Source organism: Trichosurus vulpecula, chromosome 9, assembly GCF_011100635.1.
Source record: "Trichosurus vulpecula isolate mTriVul1 chromosome 9, mTriVul1.pri, whole genome shotgun sequence".
NCBI lineage: Eukaryota > Metazoa > Chordata > Mammalia > Diprotodontia > Phalangeridae > Trichosurus > Trichosurus vulpecula.
In genome coordinates this window covers 143595873-143620533 of record NC_050581.1, presented here as the reverse complement: position 1 = coordinate 143620533, position 24661 = coordinate 143595873, and the positions used below count along the sequence as shown (strand labels likewise).

The 24661-nt window shown below is 43.5% G+C and overlaps 1 protein-coding gene and 1 non-coding gene across 2 annotated transcripts in view; both read right to left on the bottom strand.

The window, feature by feature from the left end:
- ACAD9 (acyl-CoA dehydrogenase family member 9) overlaps positions 1-24661 on the bottom strand; it is a 53277-nt gene that overhangs the window by 6188 nt on the left and 22428 nt on the right. Inside the window, exons 9-13 of the mRNA XM_036739085.1 lie at positions 13666-13741; positions 12914-12984; positions 12509-12628; positions 11789-11917; positions 597-676 (exon numbers count right to left, since the gene is read on the bottom strand). Coding sequence (XP_036594980.1) covers positions 597-676; positions 11789-11917; positions 12509-12628; positions 12914-12984; positions 13666-13741 — 476 coding nt within the window. The remainder of the gene's footprint in view (positions 1-596; positions 677-11788; positions 11918-12508; positions 12629-12913; positions 12985-13665; positions 13742-24661) is intronic.
- On the bottom strand, positions 16263-16402 carry LOC118832440. The gene has a single exon (XR_005009202.1). It is a non-coding gene; the product is annotated as a small nucleolar RNA SNORA52 (small nucleolar RNA).

The window sequence follows — 24661 nt, the reverse complement described above, 5'->3', positions numbered from 1 at the left end:
CAATTTAAGGGCAGCTGGTAAAGAGGATGGACCCTCCTTTTTCCTGTCGGACTCTGATATGTTTTAGACTTTTTAAAGGATTAAAAATCCCTTTTCAGGTTAACAAACAAATCACCACCTACACGAATCGGTAGCAGAAATATTTTGCTTATTTGGTCCAGGAAGAAGACTGCTTAGAGAAAAAAAAAAGTATGGCCCAGGTTCTGAAATCATAATACTGATGATGGTGATGATGATGATAGCAATTATGCTCAAACACTAGTTTCAGAAGAGGGCTTTATGTTTTTTAATAAGTAAGAAACAGCAACCAGTAGTAAGAAGAGGCCAAGGCCTAGGAAAGTGTCTCTAAGTAGTTTTAGACTTGCCTGCTCAGAACCCTAGGTTTTGGAGTAGGGGGAAAGGGAGCAACCTCCCTCCCCTTCATATCCATGGTAGTGGTCTCTATCCCTCCTAGAGCTCCAGGGAGAGAGGAGACATCTGAGGTCTCTTCCTTCTATTTCCTGGCTAAAACAAGAGCTGGGGAACTAAACTAGTAAGAGTTTGGTGACTACAAGCATTTGACCCTTTGGAAGCTCCAACAGCAGAAGCGCACATACCTGACTTTCTTTGTTAAGGCTTGGCCTGCGTGTTGCAATCCTGTCATGGCAATATACATGCGGAGGATCTCATTTGTTCCCTAAAAAGACAAAACACAGAGCTTTGAAATTCCAATTAAAGGCTTTCAGATGCATCTCCCCAGCTCCCAGGGTGTTAAGGCAGTCCTATCAACTGATAAATCTACTTCAGTGCTGAAATCCGGTGATGAGGCTAATAAGGGGCCAACTGATCTTGCTGCTGAAGAAAACCTGAAGAAGCTGAGAATGTAAAACACGAGCAGTTTCCTTTGTCTGGCTCACAGATGACCAGAGCCCCTGCTCTGCAGCCATATCGTGGGGCATGGGAGCAAAGCTGAGAAAACCTGAAGAGGCTCTGGCCAGGACTGGAGTTTGGATTCCCCTCTGCTTCTCTCGTCAACAATGTAAACAGACAGGAAGAGTTTTAATTCCCTTCTCTGACACTTCGTGGAGCTGAGAGGTCTACCTTCCACTTCTCAATCTGATGACCGTTTCCTAACCAGAGCCTCACAAATGCTGCTGCTTCTACCACCAACTCAAGTATTGACCCAGTCGTGGGGATTGGACCATCCTCCATTAACAGAGGAGCCCAGGTAAGCTGCCATCATTTATAGACAACTAGAGCCAAAGAGGCCTGTGACTGCAGCTCAGTGGCTTGGATTCACAGTGGAAGGTTTATGGGTAGGGGAGAAGAAAAACTTTGACCTCTGGTGTTTTTGATGGTTTAAAAGGAACAAAGCAATAATAATCAGAGAAGTAACCACAGCTTAGCAGAAAGCTTGGAGGTAACAACCCACGAAGGGTTCACACTTACTCAGTCCTGATGGAGGTTGTGGGTCTGTGGTCAGACAAAGCTTCATAGTAAATACAGAGTAAGTCTTACAGGCCTTGGCCAGTCCTCAAGGATTCAATCATCCCTGCTCTCAGACACAAGGAAAAATGCATGGGGGCCTTGTCCCTGTGCTCCCTACTCTAATCCATATGCTCCCAATACAAATCTTTGAGATTTTTTTTTAAGCAGTTAATTATATTATTAAGGGAATGACTGGATGCTCAGCCTTGCAAGAAACATAAACGGATAAGACATCATTTATGTTCTCAGTGAGCCTGTATGAGAAGACAGGGCACACAAGAAGTGAGAAAGTATATAAAACGCTTCATAGCCCTAAAGTAATCCTTAAGTGTCTATAAATGCCAATCTCATGAAATGGCTACAGAAGAAGATGGCTGATCCGGGCTGACTCTGTGTGTGTGTGTGTGTGTGTGGGGGGGGGGGGTGTTAGTCTCTACAGTGCTGCCAAGGGCAAGCTGGAGTAGTGAGGGAAGATATTCTTGGGCGAGCGGGCAGTGACTGGAGGAGGGCCTTGAAAAGAAAGCGAAGTCTCTCTATGTCTGAAAGTAGACAGAATGCAAACATCAGCAGTTTTTTTAACGCCCTTAGCAGTGCCATCACTGCAATGTCACAAGGCTCTTTGCAGTAGACAGACTGAGCCTAGGTACTGAGCACATTTCTATATCCCATGCAGCTTTAATTACATTGCTCTTCCAAGGAAAGCCCTGAGCCTTCTCCTAAGAAGGGGATAAAATGAACTCCCAGACCAATCCAGGGGGATGCGCATCAGCCTGAATCGAGTAACTGCAGGTCAGGCCTGGAGTAGGATAAAAGATCAGGGAAATATTAAATACTGAAAGGATCACAAAGCTTTTAGTAAGAGACAGGATCTCTCAAGTCCTTATAGTGACCAAGGCGGAACATTTGTTGGTCCCTGCTTTGAAACTGACAGATCCCATCTCACGGTGGTGAGTACTCCCTTCGCTGACAGAGAGTGAGGCCTTTCTAGTCCTCAACTTGTATCACTCTTGTCCATACAACCTCTCTAGAGAGCCTTCCTCTGTGACCATAACAGTAACGGTAATCAGGCAGGACTGACAGCAGTAATTCCAGTTTACACTGACAATGCACTTTGTGGGCACAGAGTGCTTGACATACACTCAATTCTCTCAACTGATCCTCATAACTATAAGGCAGAGTGTGAGGAGCCTCAGAGGGAGCAGCAGACTTGCTCAGGGTCACGAAGGTCACAGATGGCAGAGCTGGAGCTTCATCTACCTCTCACTGCTCCCCCTTCCTAAGTCTCAGTGGGTGTCATTTATGTTTCTGGCTCACATAAGCCTAGAAAATGTCCTAATAAGATAAAAACTTAATTAGATGCCAAAACATTATTTTCCTATTTGGAAATAACCTAGTAAAAGGCCTAGTCACAGAGCACATACCACATACTCAAGAAATCCTAGAGTGGTGTGTTCAAGACCTCTCCAGTCTTCTTACACCTTACTCTCTACCATTTCCTCTTTGATTCCATGACTTTGGCCTCCTTGCTGATCCATACAAAAGACACTCTGTCTCTTGGCCCTGGGAATTTTCTCTGGCCACCCCCCATTTCTGGAATGTTCTCGTCTCTGCCTGCTGGCTTCCCTGGCTCCGTTTAGATCCCAACTAAAATCTCATTTTCAACAGGAAGCTTTCCCCAATCCTTCCTAATTCCAGTGCCTACCCTCGGTTAATTATTTCCTATTTATCCTGTCCACAGGTTGCTTGGTATTTATTTGTTTGCATGTTGTCTCCCCCATTAGTAAAATCCTTGAGGGCAGGGACAGTCTTTGGCCTCTTTTTGTATCCTCAGTGTTTAGCACAGGGCCTGAGCTAATGTTTATTATTATCAATGTTTTTGTTATTTATAGGAGCTTAATGTTTACTGATTGCTTGAAAGAGAAATCTGTCTATCTCTTATCTCCAGGAAGGTTTCCTAGACTCATACGAACCTCTTCTTTCCTAAACTCTTACAGTAATTACCGTCTTAATCATATGATTTAGCATGACATTACATACCGCTCTCCAGCCATCTTGTGCATATATGGTCCCAAACAGATTAGGAATTCAAGGGCTGGGACTTCTGTCATACTTTTTCTCCTCACAATCTCCTCCACCACATAGCACAGGGCAAGATTCAACAAAAACCTGTGAACTACTGCCCCTCTTAGAGCAGACCCACTACGTACTTCCAGCCCAGTGTTCTAATAACCATTCAAACAATCACTGGGCAGGACAAAGACCCAAGACTTGCCCCTGGGACTCCCTGACCTCATTCATGTTAGTACAACCGCCCAGGAAAAGCTAATGACAGCATGTTTATTTAGGAACTTCTCAGGACTACTTTACCACACCAGGTACCCTTTCTGTTGGTAAAGGAATCTGAGTTAGCTGGGCAGCTGTGCACAGAAGAGCTATGGCGAGCTGAAGAAATCAGCAAGCATTTACTAAGTGCCTATTACACACAAGGCTCTGGGAATTCAAAGAGAAATGAAACGGTCTCTTTCTCAGCTGAGTACCTTGCCTCACACTTTATGGGGAAAATAGAGACCATTTGCTGTGAGCTCCATCTTCTCTATGTCTCAGAACCCCTTGACATCAGTTCTTGTTCTATCCATTGCTCAAGTCTCTGATGGAAAGGTGACCCTTCTTGCCGAGACCAACCTTTATACATCCCCTGAATCCCATCCTCTCCTCCATCTTCTCCAGCAGATTGTTCCCCTCTGATCTCCCCACTATCTCTAATCTTCAGACTCTCTCTCTACTGGTTCTTTCCCTGCTGCCCTCAGATACGCCTGTGTCTACCATCCTGGAAAATCCCACTAGCCCTTCCATCTCCTCAATTTAGCCTCTATCTTTCCTCCTTTTCCTAGACAAAAATACCTAGAAGGAGCTATTTATACCGCTTGCCTCCACTTCTTCACTGGTTAGCACTGCTCTTTCCAAAAATTACCAGTGATCTCTTAAATGCCAAATCTGAAGGCCTTTTCTCAATCCTCACCCTTCTCAGTGTCTCTGCAGCGTTCCACATGACTGACCATTTTCTCTCCTTTCTGGATCTTCATGGTACTATTCTCTTGGTTCTCTTATCTCTCTGAAACGGTCACTGTTCTCAAAAGGAACTGGAGAAACAGCATGTATATAAGCACGTGAAGTGTGGTGACCGTGTGTTTTTGGCACATGGCAGAGTGGACAGGACAGCTGTCAGGAGAAGCAGTGGGCAGGCCAGAGTGGCCGGATTCCCAAGGGCAGGAAGGTTGGAAAGGGCTTTAGAAGCTCAACAGGAAGGTTTATATTTGCTCCTGGGAGCAACTAGGAGCCACTGGCATTTGCTGAGTAGAGGAACGACAGGATCACACTTGGATTTTAGGAAAGTCACTTGGGGGATGCACGGAAGACAGACTGGAGAAGGCAACCCAGCTAGGAGGCTAGAGCAACAGTCCAGATGAGAGGCAATGAATGGGAGCCTGAACTTGGGAGTAGGGGGAAGGGGGTGGATGTGAAAGGGAGAACAGAGGAGATCTGGCAAAGGAATGGGGGAAAGATGGGTGAGGAAGAGGAGAGAGCTGAGGAAACCACAGAGGTGACTGGAAGGAAGGGGGGCCCTTGACAGAAATAGCAAAGTTCAGAATGGAAGGGCAGGTTTTGACTTTGAAATGCCTTTGAGATACCTAGTCTGGAATACTCCATAGGCACTAAGGAGAAGCTAGGGCTGAACATACAGATCTGAAAGTTACCTTTATAGCCTAGAAGTGATAAGTTATGTAAGATGTACCTGAGGAAGTCACCAAGTGAGTGTAAAGAGGAAAAAAAGAAAGGCACATAGGACTGGCCCTGGAGCACACCCATAGCGAGGAGCCACAACTATGGATAGTGAAGCATCTCACCTGAGCTCCTGGAGGGCAGGGATCACTTATTTAGCCTTTCTTGTGCTTAGCACAATGCTTGGCATATAGTAGGCACTTAATAAATGCTTGTTGGCTTGACTTGATCCAAGGAGATTCAGTAGGAACAGTCAGACAGGTAACAGAACCAAGAGAGTAGTACCATGAAGATCCAGAAAGGAGAGAAAATGGTCAGTTGTGTGGAACGCTGCAGAGACACTGAGAAGGATGAGGGCCTTCGGATTTGGCATTTAAGAGATTGCTGGTAACTTTTGGAAAGAGCAGTGCTAACCAGTGAAGAAGTGGAGGCAAGTGGTATAAATAGCTCCTTCTAGGTATCTGTCTAGGAAAAGGGGGAAAGACAGGCTAAATTGAGGAGATGGAAGGGCTAGTGGGCTTTTCCAGGATGGTAGACACAGGCGTATCTGAGGGCAGCAGAGAAAGAATCAGTGGAGACTGAAGATAAGAGATAGTGGGGGGGATCAGAGCAGAACAGTCTGGTGGAGAAGATGGGATTCAGGGGATGTATAAAGGTTGGGCTCAGCAAGAAGGGTCACCTTTCCATCAGAGACTTGAGCAACGGACAGAACAAGAACTGATGTCAAGGGGTTCTGAGACATAGAGAAGATGGAGCTCACAGCAAATGGTCTCTATTTTCCCCATAAAGTGTGAGGCAAGGTACTCAGCTGAGCAAGAGAAGGGAGAGGCTGCTATGGCAGAGGTCTGAAATGGCTTTTGTATGGAGTGCACCAGAGACTCAAACGGGGAGGAATACAAAGACCGTCTTGCTGTGTGGTGAGGGTCCAGTTGAGATAAGAGAATTGCAAGGGGAAGGGGCCTCAGGCTTGGCAGTGGAATTTCTTCCAGCTTATCTCAGAACACAAGCTGGATTGGAGGAGGCAGATGTTGGCAATAATCCTGGCCTGGGGTTTGTGGAGGAGTGAACATCCTAAAGGGCAGGAAGATAAGGGAGTTGAGCTTTGAAGATTCCCAAGAAGTCACAGACTTTTTGGCCAGTAATTTCCAAACTTTTTACTCACACATCCTAATCATTTAAAAAAAAACAAAACTTTGAGCATGTACTCTCAAATATATGTGTTTATTGACATATCTGTTACCTCTGTGATCCTGAGAAAGTCACTTAAACTTCGGTGCTCTAAGCAACTCTCTAAGACCACGAGTTGCAGAGAAGGTGCTGACCAGAGACTTTCCTCATCTGGAAGTTCCCTATACCAATGAAATCAGAAATCTAATCCCTATCATTAGCCACATACTACTGAATAATAATTATGCATATTATAAAATTTTTAAAAGGCAAATTGAGGTAAAGATGAAATGATTTTTGATCCTAGAGTCAATAGGGATCTACTGGAGTTTACAGGTCAGGATGCGATATGATTGGGTCTACAAAATCTCTTTGGCAGCTGGGTACCGGATGGACTGGAAAGGGAAATACCTGAAGTAAGGGGACCAATTAGGAGGCTGTGGCAATCGTCCAGACAAGAGATGAAAAGCTTCCAAACTACCTCGATGGCTGTGAAGAGGTGGTGTTGTCCAGTAGTCATCAGTTGTGTAAGACTCCTCATGACCCCATTTGGGGTTTTCTTCGCAGAGACACTGGAATGGTTTGCCATTTCCTTCCCCAGCTCATTTTACAGGTGAGGAAACTGAGGCAAACAAGGTTAAGTGACTTGCTCAGGGTCACATAGCTAGCAAGTGTCTGAGGCCCGATTTGAACTCAGGAAGATGAGTCTTCTGACTCTAGGCCGGTGCTCTGTGCACTATGGTGCCAAAAGAGGGAGACAAGTGATGTCATGGAGGTATACAAGACAGGATTTGGCAACTTAACGGATACGAGGGACAAGTGAGAGTTAGGAGTCAAAGATGACACCAAGGAAAGTTGGGAGGAAGAAGGGAGATTGTGATTGGTGGGAAAGAGAGAGTAATGAGAACACTGCTACAGATCACACCTCATCCATACCGCATCATCTGGTGAGCAGATCCCCTCTGTGTGGGAGGGAGGGCTCCTACCATCTGGTTACTGCCCCACAGCACAGATCCTGCCCTGCAAGTAGGGAAGGCTGTGTTGGAGACAAGCCCACTGAGTGATTCTGGGTATGTGTGTGTGTGAGAGAGAGAGATGGAACCTGTCTGTCCATCCTCTGATCAATTTCTCAGCCTTTGGAGTCAGGCCACACTTTGGGCCAGGTTCTACACAACCTTCTTTTATTAGACATTCAGATTCTAGGCCTCAAGCTCTTTATAATGTTGCTCCTGGAACCTGACTTGAAACTAAGCTTTCTTTGGTTTCCACAAAACCTAAAGAATCATGCTATTCTGTAGGAGACCAGGAATCTTCATGATCTCAAGATGATATGAAGTGATCACCCACTTTTAGACACACTCATATCTGTATTCTGCTTACTCAAGGGGGCCTATGCTTCATTTCTGGTTGCCTTTATTCTCCCCCTTGGCTTCCTTGGAAGACCAAAGATATGAAGGAAACAGTACACACACACACACACACAGAGTCAGGACACAGCACATGTGTGAGCTGAGATTTCACCCAAGATCCACTTTAAGATGCAGTCTCAAAGGAAATGCTGCATTTCAAAGTATGGACAGACCACTTGTGAGTAATTTACTTTTATTTTCCAGTATCCCTGTGAGTAAAACTTGGAGGTGAGGTAAGGTGACAATAGCTTGAATGCTCAAAGGGTGTGAAGGGAGCAGGAAGAACACCAGCATCTTGAGACACAGATATTCTGTATCTACCGACCTACATAAATCAGGCACATTGGGCATAGTAAATGCTATAGACGTGAATAAAGTGGAAGAATGGCTGATTCCACTTCATTAGAAAATATTATTGATAGAAGAAAGCACTCTATTTATTAAGAGCTTATGGTCTTGAGAACATATGACTATAATGCTGTACAGAAGGCTTCCTTTTCTGATTTGCGTAAATAGGATTAAAACCATATCCTGGAATTCCATCTTCATAGCCCTGTGATGCATGCCTGCTAGTTTACAAACTTCCTGAATTGTGAAAAGCAAATGGATTCCCTTCTCTCAGGCACATGATGCACAAAATAAGGATTAAGCAATGTGGTCCCACTTCTCTAGTGTCATGTTTCATTTTAAGAAAAAAAATTTTACCCAAAGAAACAATTAAAAAAATGAGTTCCCAATGGATGTCAAGTAGTAACTGAAAGAAAAGAAATCCCTCACTAAATCCCTTGTGCAGTTACTGGCATCCTTTGATCTACATCTACAGTTCACTCCTAAGAAAACCACATGTAGAACAAAACTGTGAGTGCAGACTCCCTTTCTTCTGGAGATTTATTTTATTAAAAATAAATGTTTCTGTGGAAAGGAATCTATCGACAGACTTGGTTCAAAAATGGCAAGAGACAAAAGGATTAAGACTGGGCCTATTCTGGTAGTACACTAGATGCTCTGGAATTATAGCAAGTTACGCATGGCGGGGTATGGCCCCAATGGGCTTAAGTACAGTTAATTACTTTGCTTCTGAAAACCCATCCCAAACCCCATACCCTTCCTAGCCTGGGAGCTCCATTTAGTCAGGCTCTGGCCACCATTTTTTTTTTCTTCGAGGCAATCAGGGTTAACTGACTTGCCTGGGGTCACTTGAGTTAGTGAGTATCTGAGGCCAAATTTGAATTCGAGTCCTTCTGACTCCAGGGCTGGTGCTTTACCCACATTGCCTAGGTGCCCCTTCTGGTCACCATTCTTGCAACCACTTTTAGTAGGGGGTGATTCCAAGATGATGTTATGAGGACCCTCCCAAATATCTAGCTTTGAGAGTATGGACAATTTTATCTTAACAAGCTGATCTAATTCAACAAAATATTCTTAAAAACAACACTGCTACTGCTAAGGCAGCAGGCTAGACACCGGGAATGTAAGAGTGACACATTCCTTGCTCTCAAGGAGCTTAGATTGTATCAAGGGCTGAGGGGACATGACACCTAAAAAGAAATGTAAAATAACTCAAGGTTGGAAAGGAAGGGAGTTAAGGAGAGAGGCAACCTGGTCTAAGAAAATCTGCAGGGACAGAGAATATTTTCATTTGGGGACAACAGCAATAATAACTGTAACGGCTGCCATCTGGCCATCACTTGATTTGCACTGCACCATCTCTGACCCTCACAACCACCTTGTGAAGTCAGCATGACAGGCGTCATTGCCCAAGTTTTACAGAAGAGGAAACTGAGGCTCAGAGAAAGTGATCTGCCCGTGGTGAGATGGCAGAGTTCTCTCTAGGAGGAAGAGTCTGAGCAGGGGAGGCAGCATCACACAGAGTCAATCAGAGAAGAATAAAAAACTGTCATTTGGCACTGAAGGCCTTGCTGAGGCTAGAGAAGAAGAATTTGTACTCGATTCTCTGCACAATTCTGGAGCAGGAAGGGAGAAGGCAGAAAGTAAGGGTGACCGAGAGTGAAGGATTGGCAAAGTGGGACCAACAGAACATGGAGGCTGGGGACTTAAGGAGGGAGGACAGTGGCGAGGGAGGACAGTGGCATGCTGAGTTGGCTAACTACAAGGTCAAGACTACGAAGGGAGGAAAGAGAGATAGAACGGGGGATACAATGGGAGGTTAGGAAACGAATATTAACAACAGCTAACATTCACATTGAAGGTCGGCAAAGCGCTTGATGTCCACGACCTCAACTTGATCCACCACTATCCTATGAGGTATATGCTATTATCCCCATCTGATAGACAGGGAACTGAGCCTGAAAGATTCAGGTGACTTGAATCCTGGGTTCTCACAGCTGGCAGGTGTCAGAGGCAAAACTTGAATTCCCATCTTCCTAACTCTGAGGCTGAAGCTCTATCCACTGGGCCAAGAGAAGGTGAAGATCAGAAGATGCAGTGAAATGAATTACAAGGCTGTCATGAAGGGAGACTGAAGGGTGAGGCAGTGGGACAAGTGGAAGTACAGGAGACTGTGATGAGGACACTGATGAGAAAGGGAAATTCATAGATTTCAAAAGTGTGTGAAGAGACTTCCTGAGACCTAAGACATGACCACTCAGGTGGGTAACAGAGTGGTTACAGAGGCCCATCACGGACTTCTGCAGAGAGGATGGCACTCCATTTCCCCATTCAGGATTCCCACCCCCATTATCAGCACTCTTCCTCCTCCTGACATTGCTCTGTACATCAGTTGTATTTATTCGTTTGTGTATCGTTTGTGTAGAGGGTGTGTTCCCAAGGTAGAATGTAAGCTCCCAGTGGGCTTAATGTCTCATTTACATGGCAGTTGCTTAATACATGTTTGCTGAGCTGAGCTGAACAATGAGGGATAAGTCAGGAAGGAGGGAGGAGGCACTAAGAGGAAGACAAGGAGTCAGACTCGCTGACCCACCACGTGGCATATACTTATCTTCAGAGACTTAAAAACTACAAAACACATGGGCTGTACACCTACACTGGTTCTGTGAAAATATCCATCCTAATGACAAAACAATAAAAACGGAGAGCCCTGGCTCCAGGTCCAGAACTGCCTAATCTCACTGCTACTGTGTCCCCCCAATCCCTAATCTTTTCTGGGTTAAGCACCCCAGCTTCTTGATCGTACAACCGTCTGGAGTGTCTGCCTCATGTTCCAGCTTGTTCCCTGGCGACCCTCCCTCCCTCCGCCATTCTCACTTTCCAGCACTGAGGATTCTTTTTCAAAATGCTGCAATCTTAAACTTGAGAAAGTACAGGCGCTGTACCAAACTCCACGAGCAAATATCCAAGATGTGAAAAAGAAGTATCTACCCTCTGTTTTAAGTAAAGGGAGACAGTGCAATAGAACATAGGCCTTACAGTCCTCATCAGCAATCAAGGAATGATACTTCTATTACAGAGATGTTGTGAGGCTCAGAGAAAACAGATGAACATAAAGTGTTCTGTAACTTTAAAGCACTACATAACCATAAGCTACTATTTTTTAAAATCAAGAACTGTGTGCTGCCTTTTGTTCACAAAGACATTATGATAAGGCATGAACTTTGCTTTGTGCTTCTAAGGGTGGGCCTGGATTTACTCTGAGCCATCTAAACTCTCCATCTCCTGTTCTGACAAATGGCATTATTTTGCTGGCATAGAGAGACAACTAGCCACATATGCATCCTCCATGACTGGGGAACAAAACCTATGCCTTTAAGCTCAACCACACTGTTCTCCAAGTATCTGAAACCCCTGGACTAGACCCTTCAAAACTCAAAGCCTATTTACCAGAAGAACCACACTGTATACCATCCAGGAGGCTGAAACTGTAAACAAAAGTTAAGTCTTCTCTGATGCTCCATTAGCTAGGAAAGGGAATACGGATTTCCAGGACACATATTCCACTCCAATCAGAAGAAATGGTGATTGTGACAAGTGTAAAACTCCAGACATACCTCAAAAATCAGCAGAATCCTGGAGTCCCGGAGATAGCGCTCGTAGGGATAATCTTTCATGTATCCTAGGCCTCCAACAATCTGCAGGGCTTCGCTCACACAAACCCAGGCTGCTTCGGAGCTGAACACCTACCATGAATGACAAAGTTATCATGGCCTTGCTGCATATGTACGTCACTAGGTACTAAAGCAGGGTCTAGATGAAGCAAAGGACATTGTTAGATGAAAAATGTAAATGTTATCTCTTTCATGAAATATTCCCTGATTATGAGAGCCCTCCCTGATCTTCACATTCTATGAACTTTGAATTCCCTCATTTTCTGCATCCTTTAATCATGTAACGTTCTAGTATGGCTCAATGTTATTTCATGTGTCTTAGTCTTGTGACTCCAACCAGCCTATAGTTTCTTGAGAGCAAGAACTAGGTCCAGTATCCTGAGAACACTGAACATTCCAGAGGCAGTCCATAAATGAAGAATTAAAAAAAATGAGGGTGGAAAAGCTGTGACCAACAGAGTGGTCTTGGGATGGTCCATGGTGGGATGAAAAATAAATGTTGATAAAGACTTATCTACAACAAGTAAACCATGTAACCGTGGGCAGTCCCTGCATCTCTCTGGGCATTGCCTAGAAGACCTGTAATGTCTCTTCACATTGTGGGAATTGGCATCTTTCTTTCAACCTCTCCAAAACCATAGCTGCCCCACTTTTCCCAGTCACCTTCACCATGGCTGCCTCTAAAGAGCAATCAGGAAAACCGGGGCTGTCCATCATCCCGGCAGTGAGGTAGGCCATACTCTCCATCACGTATGCTTTCTTGGCCAAAAGAGCAAACTTTTCCTGAAGTTAATGAGAACAAACACAAAGAACAGTTTACATCTGATTCTTGAACTGCTGATGTGTAATAAAGGTGGTTGAGCAGGGCAAGCAGCCGCATCCCAAAACAGATCAGAGGTTTTAATAAAGATATTTACATGAAATAAAATAACCTTATTTCTATTTTCTAAATCACGACAAGCAGTCACCATTACAATGGAGAAAAATTCTCTACTTGTAAAGCACACGCTGTCCCCAGCTGAAGATGCCTTTGAAATGAGCAAGGACAGCTTTCAGTTTCTTAATTACCTCAATTAATGCAAATTCACTTAGAGGTCTGTTGAACTGCTTCCTTGTACAGGCATATTCTGCTGTCATACCTTAAGAAAAGAAAGCAGTCATTAAGAAGGATCATTTCCTAAAGTCATCTTCATGAGCTTTCAAATGTATTAGCAGGAGTGACAGGGGATAAATCCATCTCTATCTTCTCAGAAAAGGGAAAATCGCTCAGCTGTATGGGCCAAGGAGTAAGATTAAAAGAAGCCTCCAACATATACATCCTGAAAAATTTTAAGAAAAGGAAAACATTGCCCTTTGTGTTTAGCCTCATCAGGGCCAAACTGCTGTCCCAGGCACATTGTAGCCCTCACAAGGAGAGCTTGGCTTCTTCAGCAGTCATTTTGGGGCTCAGTCTTGTCAAGAAAACCTCAAAGAGGGTCACAAAGAGTCGAACATGACTGAAATAACTGAATAACAACAAAATCTACCAGGGATGGAGTGGGGTGCCACGTATACTTTTCTTTTCTCCACATATTCTCTCTGTTTTCCCATGGAAATTAGATAGTGGCCACACTGAAAAATTTGCTACTTTGAGCTTCAATCACACTAGAGAAAAAGAAAACAATTACACCAAATCTGAAATACTATTCCTTTTTCAGGTTATTTCTTTCAACAGTCACCTTAAAATGGCTGAGTCCTCTTCCTTTTGGGACCAAGGACTTTGTGTGCCAGTGGGACAAATATTCACAAGTTCTTCACTTCATGATGATTGCTTGACTTACCAATCAACTTCTTAACCATCCCAGCAACTAAACTTCCCATGGTAAATCGTCCACTGTTCAGGATATTCATTGCTATCTGTAAGAGGAAGGAAAGGCTTTATTTATTCATCAGTAAGAGCTCACCAAATTCCAGAGAAGTACATGCTGGTAACTGTATGTGTGATGAGCATAAGATTGCTTCTAACAGAAACATCAAGCAAGCTAATTTGGGACAAAGTCCACAACACAAAGGCCAGACTCGGTTCTGCTCCTCAGGCACCAGTTCTATCATAGGCATGTTAAGGACTGTGAACTGGGAAAGCAATCTGGGGAAGAGCACCGATGGGTACAAAGGGGGCAGTGGCCCACAATTCAGATACTGAATTAAAATCGTGGCAGATAGTCCCTGGATTCTACTCCAAGTCTGTAGAAGTCCTAAGAATCCTCCGCCTGGCACCTAGCTTTTACCGAGGAAGAAGGTGATCTATGCCGATAATTTAACATTCACTCATCACTGAAATAATATGTACATGCCATGGCCCAAGCCTGCTTTTTAATGATACCACTCATTCATTTTTGCAAATATTTACCAAGGACCTACTGTGTGCGAAGTGCTATAGCATAGATAAAGATGAATAAGACAGTCTGCCCAAGAAGATTACAGTCCGACAGAAAAGATAAAAACATGTACAGAAACAACAGTGATACCAAAGAGACATGATTTAAACGAAGGAGAGATGGCCGCATCAGTCCAGACCCAGGCTGCTCCTTAGTAAAGGCTGAACCCCTAAAAAGTGACCTTTCCTTTGAAAGTAAAAAAGCAATATAATGAACAATAACTACACAAAGTTACTGTATTAAGACATCTATAAAATATCTTTATATTCCTTTAATTAAAATAAAGATATTTTATTCTTTATTGTCACTTTGTGATTTTCACTGTCCTCTTTTTCCCAACTTTTTTTTTCTTTTCTTTTTGTTTTTCATATTTTTGCATGGTGGGCAGAATGGCCACGTGAGTAGCAGGCCTGGGAGTCAGGCCTTGGGGCCTTTCCTGGAATGTAGCAGTTGTTCATCAAAGGTCCCATGGGAGGCTCTCTCCCTTCTCCCTGACCAGGGCCAGACCAGGGACACCCTGCTGTTCTCCTTGCAAGGCTGGGTAACTCAAGTTTCTAGAAACCCCACGCAAGGCACCTCTATCTCCACCCTAAGTCCTAGTAGTTGGACAAACAGCCTAACGGGTACCTGCTTCTAAACCCCAGATTCCCTGGTTTGTTTTTTGTTTGTTTGGGTTTTTTTGTGGGGGGACATGGGGGAGTGTAGACCTTTGTAAATCTCATTCAAGGCTGGTGACTTGTGCAGATGGCAGGCTATTTGCTCAGGCCCACTGGGCACACCTTCCCTTCCAAAACAAGTCACACCTTTGGCCCACCCTCCAAGGATGTGTCACTAGGAAAGTATATCACTAAAGAACAGCAGGAGGTGACCCCTGGGGCTTACGGCACATGGGGTCTGGAATATGCCTGGACACTCAGTACCTTCATGCCTCAGCAGTTCACCCCCAAGACTAGGTGGCAATCAGAGGAGAGCATCTGCCAGACTTCCAAGTGCTTTACTGCCACATGGCTTTTCAGAATTCAAGCTGTGCCCTTAGGTACATGCAACAGGAACTACACAGGGCTCCCAAATATAACTTAGGCTCAGATGCTGAACCAATGTGTGCCTGAATACATGGGGGGGGGGTAAGGAACAAGGTGTGTTGGTAAGCAAAATGGCCTTTGTTTTCTTTGAGTAATTGAGTGCATTTCATTGAGCCTTACCAGGTACTAAACCCCAGGCGCAAACCCCTCTTAGGTGTGGAACCTATGTGGGTGTGGATTGGTGACTGGGGTGGGGCCCAAGGTGGGGCTGCCTAAGGGGAGCTGCTAACTCCAGAGCCATGCCTGTCTTGAGTCTTGAGCCAGGATCTAACCCCTATTAGGTGTTAACCTAACCTATGTGGATGTGAACCCACCAGGGTCCTAAGGGGAGGGGCTAACTCAAGACCCAATCATAGCAGCCTAAGTTCTGGTCATTCAGATGACGTTTGATGACGTCTGAAGCCCTATAAGAGGAGAGGGCAGAGCCATTTGCTCGAGGGCTCTTACTTGTGCTGGTGTGCTGATGCAGGGACTCCGGGCAGCTGTAGCTAAGGGCCCTCCAGCTCGTAAACCCGGATGCTGAGACTTTGTTGAACTCTGGTAACTATGTATTGGGATTTGAATCAGACAAAGTCTGTCTGTCGATGTTTGTAATTTGTTTGTATTTTGTTCTGAAGTTCAGGGTGCTGCCTTTTCCCCCTGAACTAAGTGAATGATATTTGTGTGCTGAACTAAAGTAAGCCTGTCAACCCCTTAACCTTGCTTTCCTTAGTTAAGCAGATCAAAAGAACTTGTGCTTTGGCAGCTTTCTGGGTGCTAGCTGGTGGTGGATCTTACACCCCCACAACAGCTGCTAGCCAGATTGTTGAAACACAAGGCTGTTCTCTTGGAGGACTAAAGCACCTAAAACCAACTTGTCCAATCAATCCCCCCCAAACCCCACCCCCACCCCATCTGCTTAATTGTCAAAATCTAATTCTGTGTTCAGAGACCCCTGGCTGGCTGCAAGCCCATGGCACAGATATACCACAGCGCCCAAAGAGGATTTCTGATATACTTTGGTCCACCAGCGAAACCTGGCAGGTACAGTTGTAACCAGCAGGAATTAGGATGGACTATTTCCCAATGTTTTCATAAGGACATCTTCCCTACCAGCCATTTGAAAGGGTGACAGTTTTTGAAGCCAAGGATGAGAATGAGGTTCTACTAACTACTTGTTGACAAACTAACAGCTTCTTGTGTTTTCTACCTGGAAGATCATAACTCCTCACTGATAAAGCTAATCTGAGCACTGACTTTTGAGGTGTCCTTGATTGGCTAAGGAATGACCCCTGATGACCGGTCACTGCGATGCCATTCCACCAGGAATAGCCATCAGCTTTGAATTTGAGGATGCAAACGTATTTTTAATGCTGAGGGCCCAATGTCCTCTAAATGCATCTAACCTGGAATTATCCTTTGAGAGGAGTCTTTTACTCTACATGACAAATAACCAGTTGGTCATTCAGTATCTAGCCTTTGTCTTGGGACAATTGCTCTTCCTTTTTAGAAGATGTTCATTTTCAGAAAAAAAAGTTTTTTCACCTGAGGAGAATATACAGCTCTTGGTACTTAACATAGCTGTTAAGGGGCATTTTTTTTCTTTCCACGGTCTACATGAGGATGGATTTCACTGCTTTCTTTTCCATGCTTGGCATACTGAAGAATACAGATTTTCACTAGCATTTTTCATTTTTAACATCATACTTATATTTATTTCCCTGAAGACTAAGGAGATGTCATTTCTCTTGAAATTGGTTGAAAATTGCTGAGCTAAAGACATCCAACTAAGAAAGAGACAACTCTGCATACATCTTTAGCATCTCCCAGAGCTTGCTTTAAATGCATCTGGAAGCACTTCTAACTTAGTTGTGATGTCTGAGACTTTGATTTGAATGTCAAAGGCAGCTGACTGGAACTGCATTTTTTGTCTTAGTTTTATAAAGAAAAGTACAGAAGATGGCGGCTGGAAAGCGGGGACTTGCGTGATCTCCCTGCCAGGTCCCTCCAAAAACCTATAAAAAATGGCTCTGAACAAATTCTAGAACTTCAGAACCCACAAAATAGCAGAGGGAAGCAGGGATCCAGCCCAGGACAGCCTGGATGGTCGCTGGGTGAGGTCTATTGTGCACGGAGCGGAAGGGAGCGGAGCTCAGCATGGGCGGCGGCAGGACCAACTAGACCAGGAGCCGGGCAAAACAGGCCCTAGCGTCCTGAATTGGTGAGCTGTGGCAGTTACCAGACTTCTCAACCCACAAACACCAAAAACAACAGAGAAGGTTAGTGGGAAAAGCTGCAGGGGGACAGAATTTGCAGTTTGGCCACCACCCCAGGGTCAGTGGAGGTGGTGCAGCTACAGAACTACAGCTGCAGTTACTTTCGGCCCCAGGCCCACCTGGTGGGAGGAATTAAGTGGCGGATCAGAGCAGGAATGCAGAGCCTGCTTAAGATTTGCATCAGGTCCGGGTTGGCGGTCCTTGGTGAAGGAGGAGTGCTGGGGTGGCAGAGCTGGCTGTGTAGAAATAGCTCTGAAATCAATGTGGCATCCCCTCAAGCTTGGAACAAAGTACTCTTTGCTCTATAAGCAGTCATACCCTGATGAAAAACTCAAGGGTCAAGTAAGTTGGCTGGGAACGTGACCAGGCAGTGAAAACACACTCAGATTCAGTCTCAGACTTTGGAATCTTTCTTTGGTGACAAAGAAGACCAAAACATACAGCCAGAAGAAGTCAACAAAGTCAAAGACTCTACATTGAAAGCCTCCAAGAAAAACATGAACTGGTCTCAGGCCATGGAAGAGCTCAAAAAGGATTTGGAAAAGCAAGTTAGAGAAGTAGAGGAAAAATTGGGACGAGAAATGAGAATGATGGAAGAAAACCATGAAAAACAAGTCAATGACTTGCTAAAGGAGACCCCAAAAAATACTGAAAAAAATATTGAAGAAAACGACACCTTAAAAAACAGACTAACTCAAATGGCAAAAGAGCTCCAAAAAGCCAATGAGGAGAAGAATGCCTTGAAAGGCAGAATTAGCCAAATGGAAAAGGAGGTCCAAAAGACCACTGAAGAAAATACTACCTTAAAAATTAGATTGGAGCAAGTGGAAGCTAGTGACTTTATGAGAAATCAAGATATTATAAAAGAGAACCAAAGGAATGAAAAAATGGAAGATAATGTGAAATATCTCATTGGAAAAACCACTGACCTGGAAAATAGATCCAGGAGAGATAATTTAAAAATTATTGGACTACCTGAAAGCCATGATCAAAAAAAGAGCCTAGATATCATCTTTCAAGAAATTATCAAGGAGAACTGCCATGATATTCTAGAGCCAGAGGGTAAAATAGAAATTGAAAGAATTCACAGATCACCTCCTCAAAAAGATCCCAAAAAGAAAACTCCTAGGAATATTGTAGCCAAATTCCAGAGCTCCCAGGTCAAGGAGAAAATACTGCAAGCAGCCAGAAAGAAACAATTTGAGTATTGTGGAAAAACAATCAGGATAACACAGGATCTAGCAGCTTCCACATTAAGGGACCAAAGGGCTTGGAATATGATATTCTGGAGGTCAATGGAGCTAGGATTAAAACCAAGAATCACCTACCCAGCAAAACTGAGTATCATGCTCCAAGGCAAAATATGGACTTTCAATAAAATAGAGGACTTTCAAGCTTTCTCAGTGAAAAGACCAGGGCTGAACAGAAAATCTGATTTTCAAACACAAGAATCAAGAGAAGCATGAAAAGGTAAACAAGAAAGAGAAATCATAAGGGACTTACTAAAGTTGAACTGTTTTGTTTACATTCCTACATGGAAAGATGATGTGTATGATTCATGAGACCTCAGTATCATAGTAGCTGAAAGGAATATGCATATATATGTGTATGCATATATATACATATGTGTCTATGTATGTACATATGTAGGTGTATATATATATATATACATACACATAGATAGATAGATAGATAGACAGACAGAGGGCACAGGGTGAATTGAATATGAAGGTATGATATCTAAAAAAATAAAATTAAGAGGGAGAAAGGGAGAGATAGAATGGGGTAAATTATCTCACATAAAAGTGGCAAGAAAAAGCAGTTTGTTGGAAGGGAAGAGAGGGCAGGTGAGGGGGGGAATGAGTAAATCTTGCTCTCATCAGATTTGACCTGAGGAGGGAATACCAAACACACTCAATTGGGTATCTTACTCCACAGGAAAGAAGGAGCAAGAAGATAAAAAAGGGGGGACAATAGAAGGGAGGGCAGACGGGGAGGAGGTAATCAAAAACAAACACTTTTGAAAAAGGACAGGGTCAAGGGAGAAAATTCAATAAAGGGGGATAGGTTAGGAAGGAGCAAAACATAGTTAATCTTTCACAACATGAGTACTGTGGAAGGGTTTTACATAATGATACCCATGTGGCCTATGTTGAATTGCTTGCCTTCTTAGGGAGGGTGGGCGGGGAGGGAAGAGGGGAGAGAATTTGGAACTCAAAGTTTTAAAAACAGACGTTCAAAAACAACAACAACAAAAAAAAGGTTTTTCATGCAACTAGGAAATAAGATACACAGGCAATGGGGCATAGAAATTTATCTTGCCCTACAAGAGAAGAAGGGAAAAGGGGATGAGAGGGGAGTGGAATGACAGATGGGAGGGCTGACTGGGGAACGGGGCAACCAGAATATACGCCATCTTGGAGTGGGCAGGAAGGTAGAAATGGGGAGAAAATTTTTAATTCAAACTCTTGTGAAAATCAATGCTGAAAACTAAATATATTAAATAAATTAAATATAAAAAAAGAGAAAAGTACACACCAATAAACTTCATTATCCATCCCAGTCAAGCTCTTGAAATACTGTCCAATGATGTTCTGAATTTTTTCTTCTCTGTTTTCCAACTAAACAAATTATTTTTTGTTAATACTCTTATCTCCTTCCTGTTTTCCTGTTTTTTATTCCAACACAGTTAATGACTGCTCTTTTGAAATTCAAGTTAAATGCAAGAAATTTTCTCCTCTGGTATCATCAACCATATCTTTACAATCTAAAAAGAAAATGTCAATTTCTAGTCCTCTCTCACAATGGCACTAGTGCCACCTGTCAGGAAAGGCTGGTGAATCTTTTATCGAGCTAATTCTAGACCACAAAAGCTCTGCTTGGTCTCAGGCATCTCACCTTAAATCTTGGCTTTTCTTCCTAAAACAGCCATCACAGGCTGCACTCAGTCTTTACACAAGCTAGGGTCAATGAAAACAGTGGCCTATGTTCCAACCAACATGATACTTCATGCTGGCAAGTCTCAGGAAAGATTCATGAAACAATTATCTTTTGAGCTGGGCCTTGAAGGATGTGAAGGATTTGGACAACAAGAGACTGTGGGGACAAGAGGCTGGAAGGGGGGGGGGAAATGCGGCAAACACAGTGTTAACATAAAGAATAGTGTGAGAGGGCAGCTAGGCGGTGAAGTGAGTAGGGCACCGGCCCTGGAGTCAGGAGGACCTGAGTTCAAATCTGGCGTCAGACACTTGACACATGTACAAGCTGTGTGACCTTGGGCAAGTCACTTAACCTCAATTGCCCCGGCCAAAACAAAAAAACAACCCACAAACCAACCCCCCTCCCCAAATGTAAAAAAAAAAAAGGAATAGCGTGAACAGAGTATAGAAGACAAACTCAGGAACAGCAAGTTTAGGATGTGAGAAGGGAAACAGTAGAAAATAAGGCTAGGCCCAGATCACAGAGGGCTCTGAATGATATCACGAAGTCGATCTATTACCCCAAAAGATCTAAAGCTCAGTTTTAGCAAAGAGGTCAATAGAGCTGAGTAAAAATAGTCGTAATATATGTAACTTTTGTCTTCAAAAAGTAAAGTAAAAGATAGTAAGATGGTGATGTTAACCCTGTAGTAAAACTTGATGTGGATAAAGTAATTATGTCTTTTTCAAGCTTATAGGGACACAGGAATTTAGATTTGGAAGGGTCCTTAGCAATCATGTCATTTTAGGGATGAAGGAACTTGCACAGAAAGGCTAAATAATTTACCAAGTTTATAAAACTAGATCTCTGGACTACAAGTTGAATGAGACCATTGAAAGAGACCGTAAGATTCACTGCGAAAGGGTGGCAGACAAGGTGGTGCCAGCCAAGAGGCATTTATGAGAGCAATCTACACAGCTCCAGATATGCATCTGACTTCATCAACAAACTCTAGGAATCTGGAACAGGAAATAAGCAAGTCAGCTTTCCACAAAGAGCCTGCGGCAATCAGGGGATCAGCATGGAAACAAAGCTTGGGGCGAAACAGTTTTCCAGGACTGAATATGTCTGAGTTGTAGAAAACTGCAAACTTCTCAAGAGTCTTTCCTATAATGAATTTAAGTGGGAAAACCTTTTGTTGTTGTTCAGTCATTTTCAGTTGTGTCCAATTCTTTGTGACCCCATTTGGGGTTTTCTTGTCAAAGATCCTGGAGTGGTTTTGCCATTTCCTTCTCCAGCTCATTTTACAGATGAGGAAACTGATGCAAACAGGGTTAAGTGACTTGCCCAAGGTCATACAGCTAGTAAATGTCTGAGGCCAGATTTGAACTTAGGAAGAAGAGTCTTCCTGACTCCAGGCCCAGTACTCTACCCACTGTGCCACCTAACTGCCTAAGGAAAACCTTAAGCAAAAATGAATGAAAAACGTACTTTAAGGGAAAACTGACGTACGATTCTGATCACAATAGCACTCCAATGGCACAGCTCTACTTGTGCTCAAAGTGATGAGATGACTATAAATTAGAGCTGAGAAGACAATCGACAGCCCCAGGCTCCAGAAATAATAGCTACAGCTTCTAATCAGGAGTAGCATCTTTAGGGGAATGAAAAAACTGATGTACACATACTATATTACATAGCATTCCATATAATACATAACAACCTTGTTTAAAAGATCTACAGATCTATCCAGTTCCCAGATAGGGGACGGTAAGTACGTGGTTAATAGGATACCTGCTGAGATATTGATTCCCCTTGCAACATGGCTTATCAATGTCCTGTAACTCTTGGTTGTTCCTCATCTGTTTTGGGTTCTTCCAGCAACACACAGAAAAATCACAGGCTTTGGAACTGGGAAAGACTTTAGAGATGATCTAGTCTAACCTTTCATTGGGCAGATGAGGCCACGGAGACTAAGGCAGGTCAAGGTGACTTGCCTGCTGTTACAAAGTCATTAAGAAGCAGAGGTAGGATTCAAACTCAGGATCTGATTTCATTATAATAATAATAGTAATAAAAAAGCATTTACATAGCACCTACTGTGTGCCAGGCACTGCATTAAGCACTTTACAGATTGTCATCTCATTTGATCTTCACAACAACCCTGTGAGGTAAGTGGTGTTTTACGGCACTTTTTTTACAGATGAGGAAACTGAGGCAAACAGACGTTAAGTGACTTGCCCAGGGTCACACAGCTGTTATGTGTCTGGGACAGAATTTGAATTCTGATTTTCTTGACTCCAGGCTAGCAATCTATAAACTGTGTCACCTAGCTGCCTCAATGCTCTTTGGCCTTTGTTTGGAAACACATAATCACAGAGTAAATTAACATAATAGAGGAGACATGCTTGTCTCAATCTATTAATTTTCAGAAGTCCATAATACGGCAAAACATCAGAAGAAGCAGTCACTGATGACGGTGAGAGATTATTTCAATGGTAAAATTTCTATTTGTTAACACTTGACGGGGTTGTTTTCTTCCCTTCTTCCCTCCTTGGTTCTATTTCCAAAAAGGAAAACTTTCTAATAGCGGCATGGCAAACTAAATCCCAAAAAAATCCCCCCAAATTGATGGCTTCTTCTGTTCAAATTTTTCTTTTTTCCTGTTTCTCAAAAGCCGGCAGTAACAGTATTTATGTTTGAACTTAGGAGGGCTGAAGTGCTTTCCATACATAATCCCATGTGGTGGTTAGAATAGTCCTCTGTACTGGAAGGTACTGGAGGTGTTTACATTTCTATTTCATAGGTGAGCCTAAGGATCATCTATAAAGCAATCACAAAGTCAGTAGGTACTTGATGCAGGATGCAAGCATCTGAAAGTCAACCTAATTATTCTGTCAACTGTCTGAATTAAATTTTAATATAAAACACATCAAGTTCTACACCACAGATCTTTCCGATTCTAAACTAAAAACGTGCCTTCACCAAACAAAGTTCTTCCTGGAGGCTTCACCATCATGTGGCAGTGACTCACAGAGCTGGCAGGTGTGGGGTCCAATTTGATAAATTGGATGGACTATCTAGGAGGGCAACCAGGAACCGAAGGATCTCAAGACCTCGTCAAATGAGAATTGGTTGAAGAAAATGGATCCTATTTCATCTGAGATGGGAAAAAGAGGGAATGGGACACAAAATAGCTGAAAAGGTGTCACACAGAATAGGAAAATTAGCTTCTTCTGCCTGGGACCAGAGGGAGGAGTCAGAAGTAATGGGCAAAAGCTGCTCAGAAACAAATGTAGACTTCTTATTAAAACAAAAAAACAAAACTTAGCAATCAGAATGATACAAAAGTGGAAGAAGTTGCCTCCAATGAGTTCCCTCTCATTGAAGGTCTTTAGACAAAATGTTCACGACCACGAGTTGAATATGCTATAAAGGAGAGTGATTCCTGTTTGGATCCAGACTGGCTAAGGCAGCCTCTGAAGCCCTTTCTGATTCTAAGACTCTGTGAAGGTGTAGTCTCTGGCAGTTTCTTCCAAGCCAGACAGAGTCTGCTTGGGAATGACCGAGCCACTGGAAGACTGTCTGTCTGCCAAAGGCTGCTCCCGCTGAGGTCAGAAGGACTCGTTTCTTGCTAGAAGGCCAGTCCCCAAGGATGACATGGCTTTCAGCCACAGTAACTCATGAATTTCTCCACTGGGGCACAGAAGGGCCGTGAAACAGATCACGAGAGGCAAAAATGTGGGTGAAGTTGAGAAGTACCTGTACAACTGGGATCTTGGTTACTGAAACACAGTAATAATGGTATCGCTTATTGGGTTTCCTAGCTTGGAGCCAAAGTAATCCAAAGCACATATCTGACCAGGTCTCTCCCCTGCTCAAGGCCTTCAGTGGATTCCCAATACTTTTAGGGTCAAACTCTTTAGCAGCTGAAGAAGGCCCTCCACAATTGGGCTCCAACCTTATTTCACATCATTGGCTTTCACAGTCTGTAACTGCCAAACAAACCTAACAGCCACCCCCATCCCCACCCCAGACAGAATATAAGCTCCTTGAGGGCAGAGGCGGGGTCATTTTTCAGCGGTATCTAGTACAGTACCTTGCTTTACACAGACTAAAAAGTGCACAGACATATATACATGT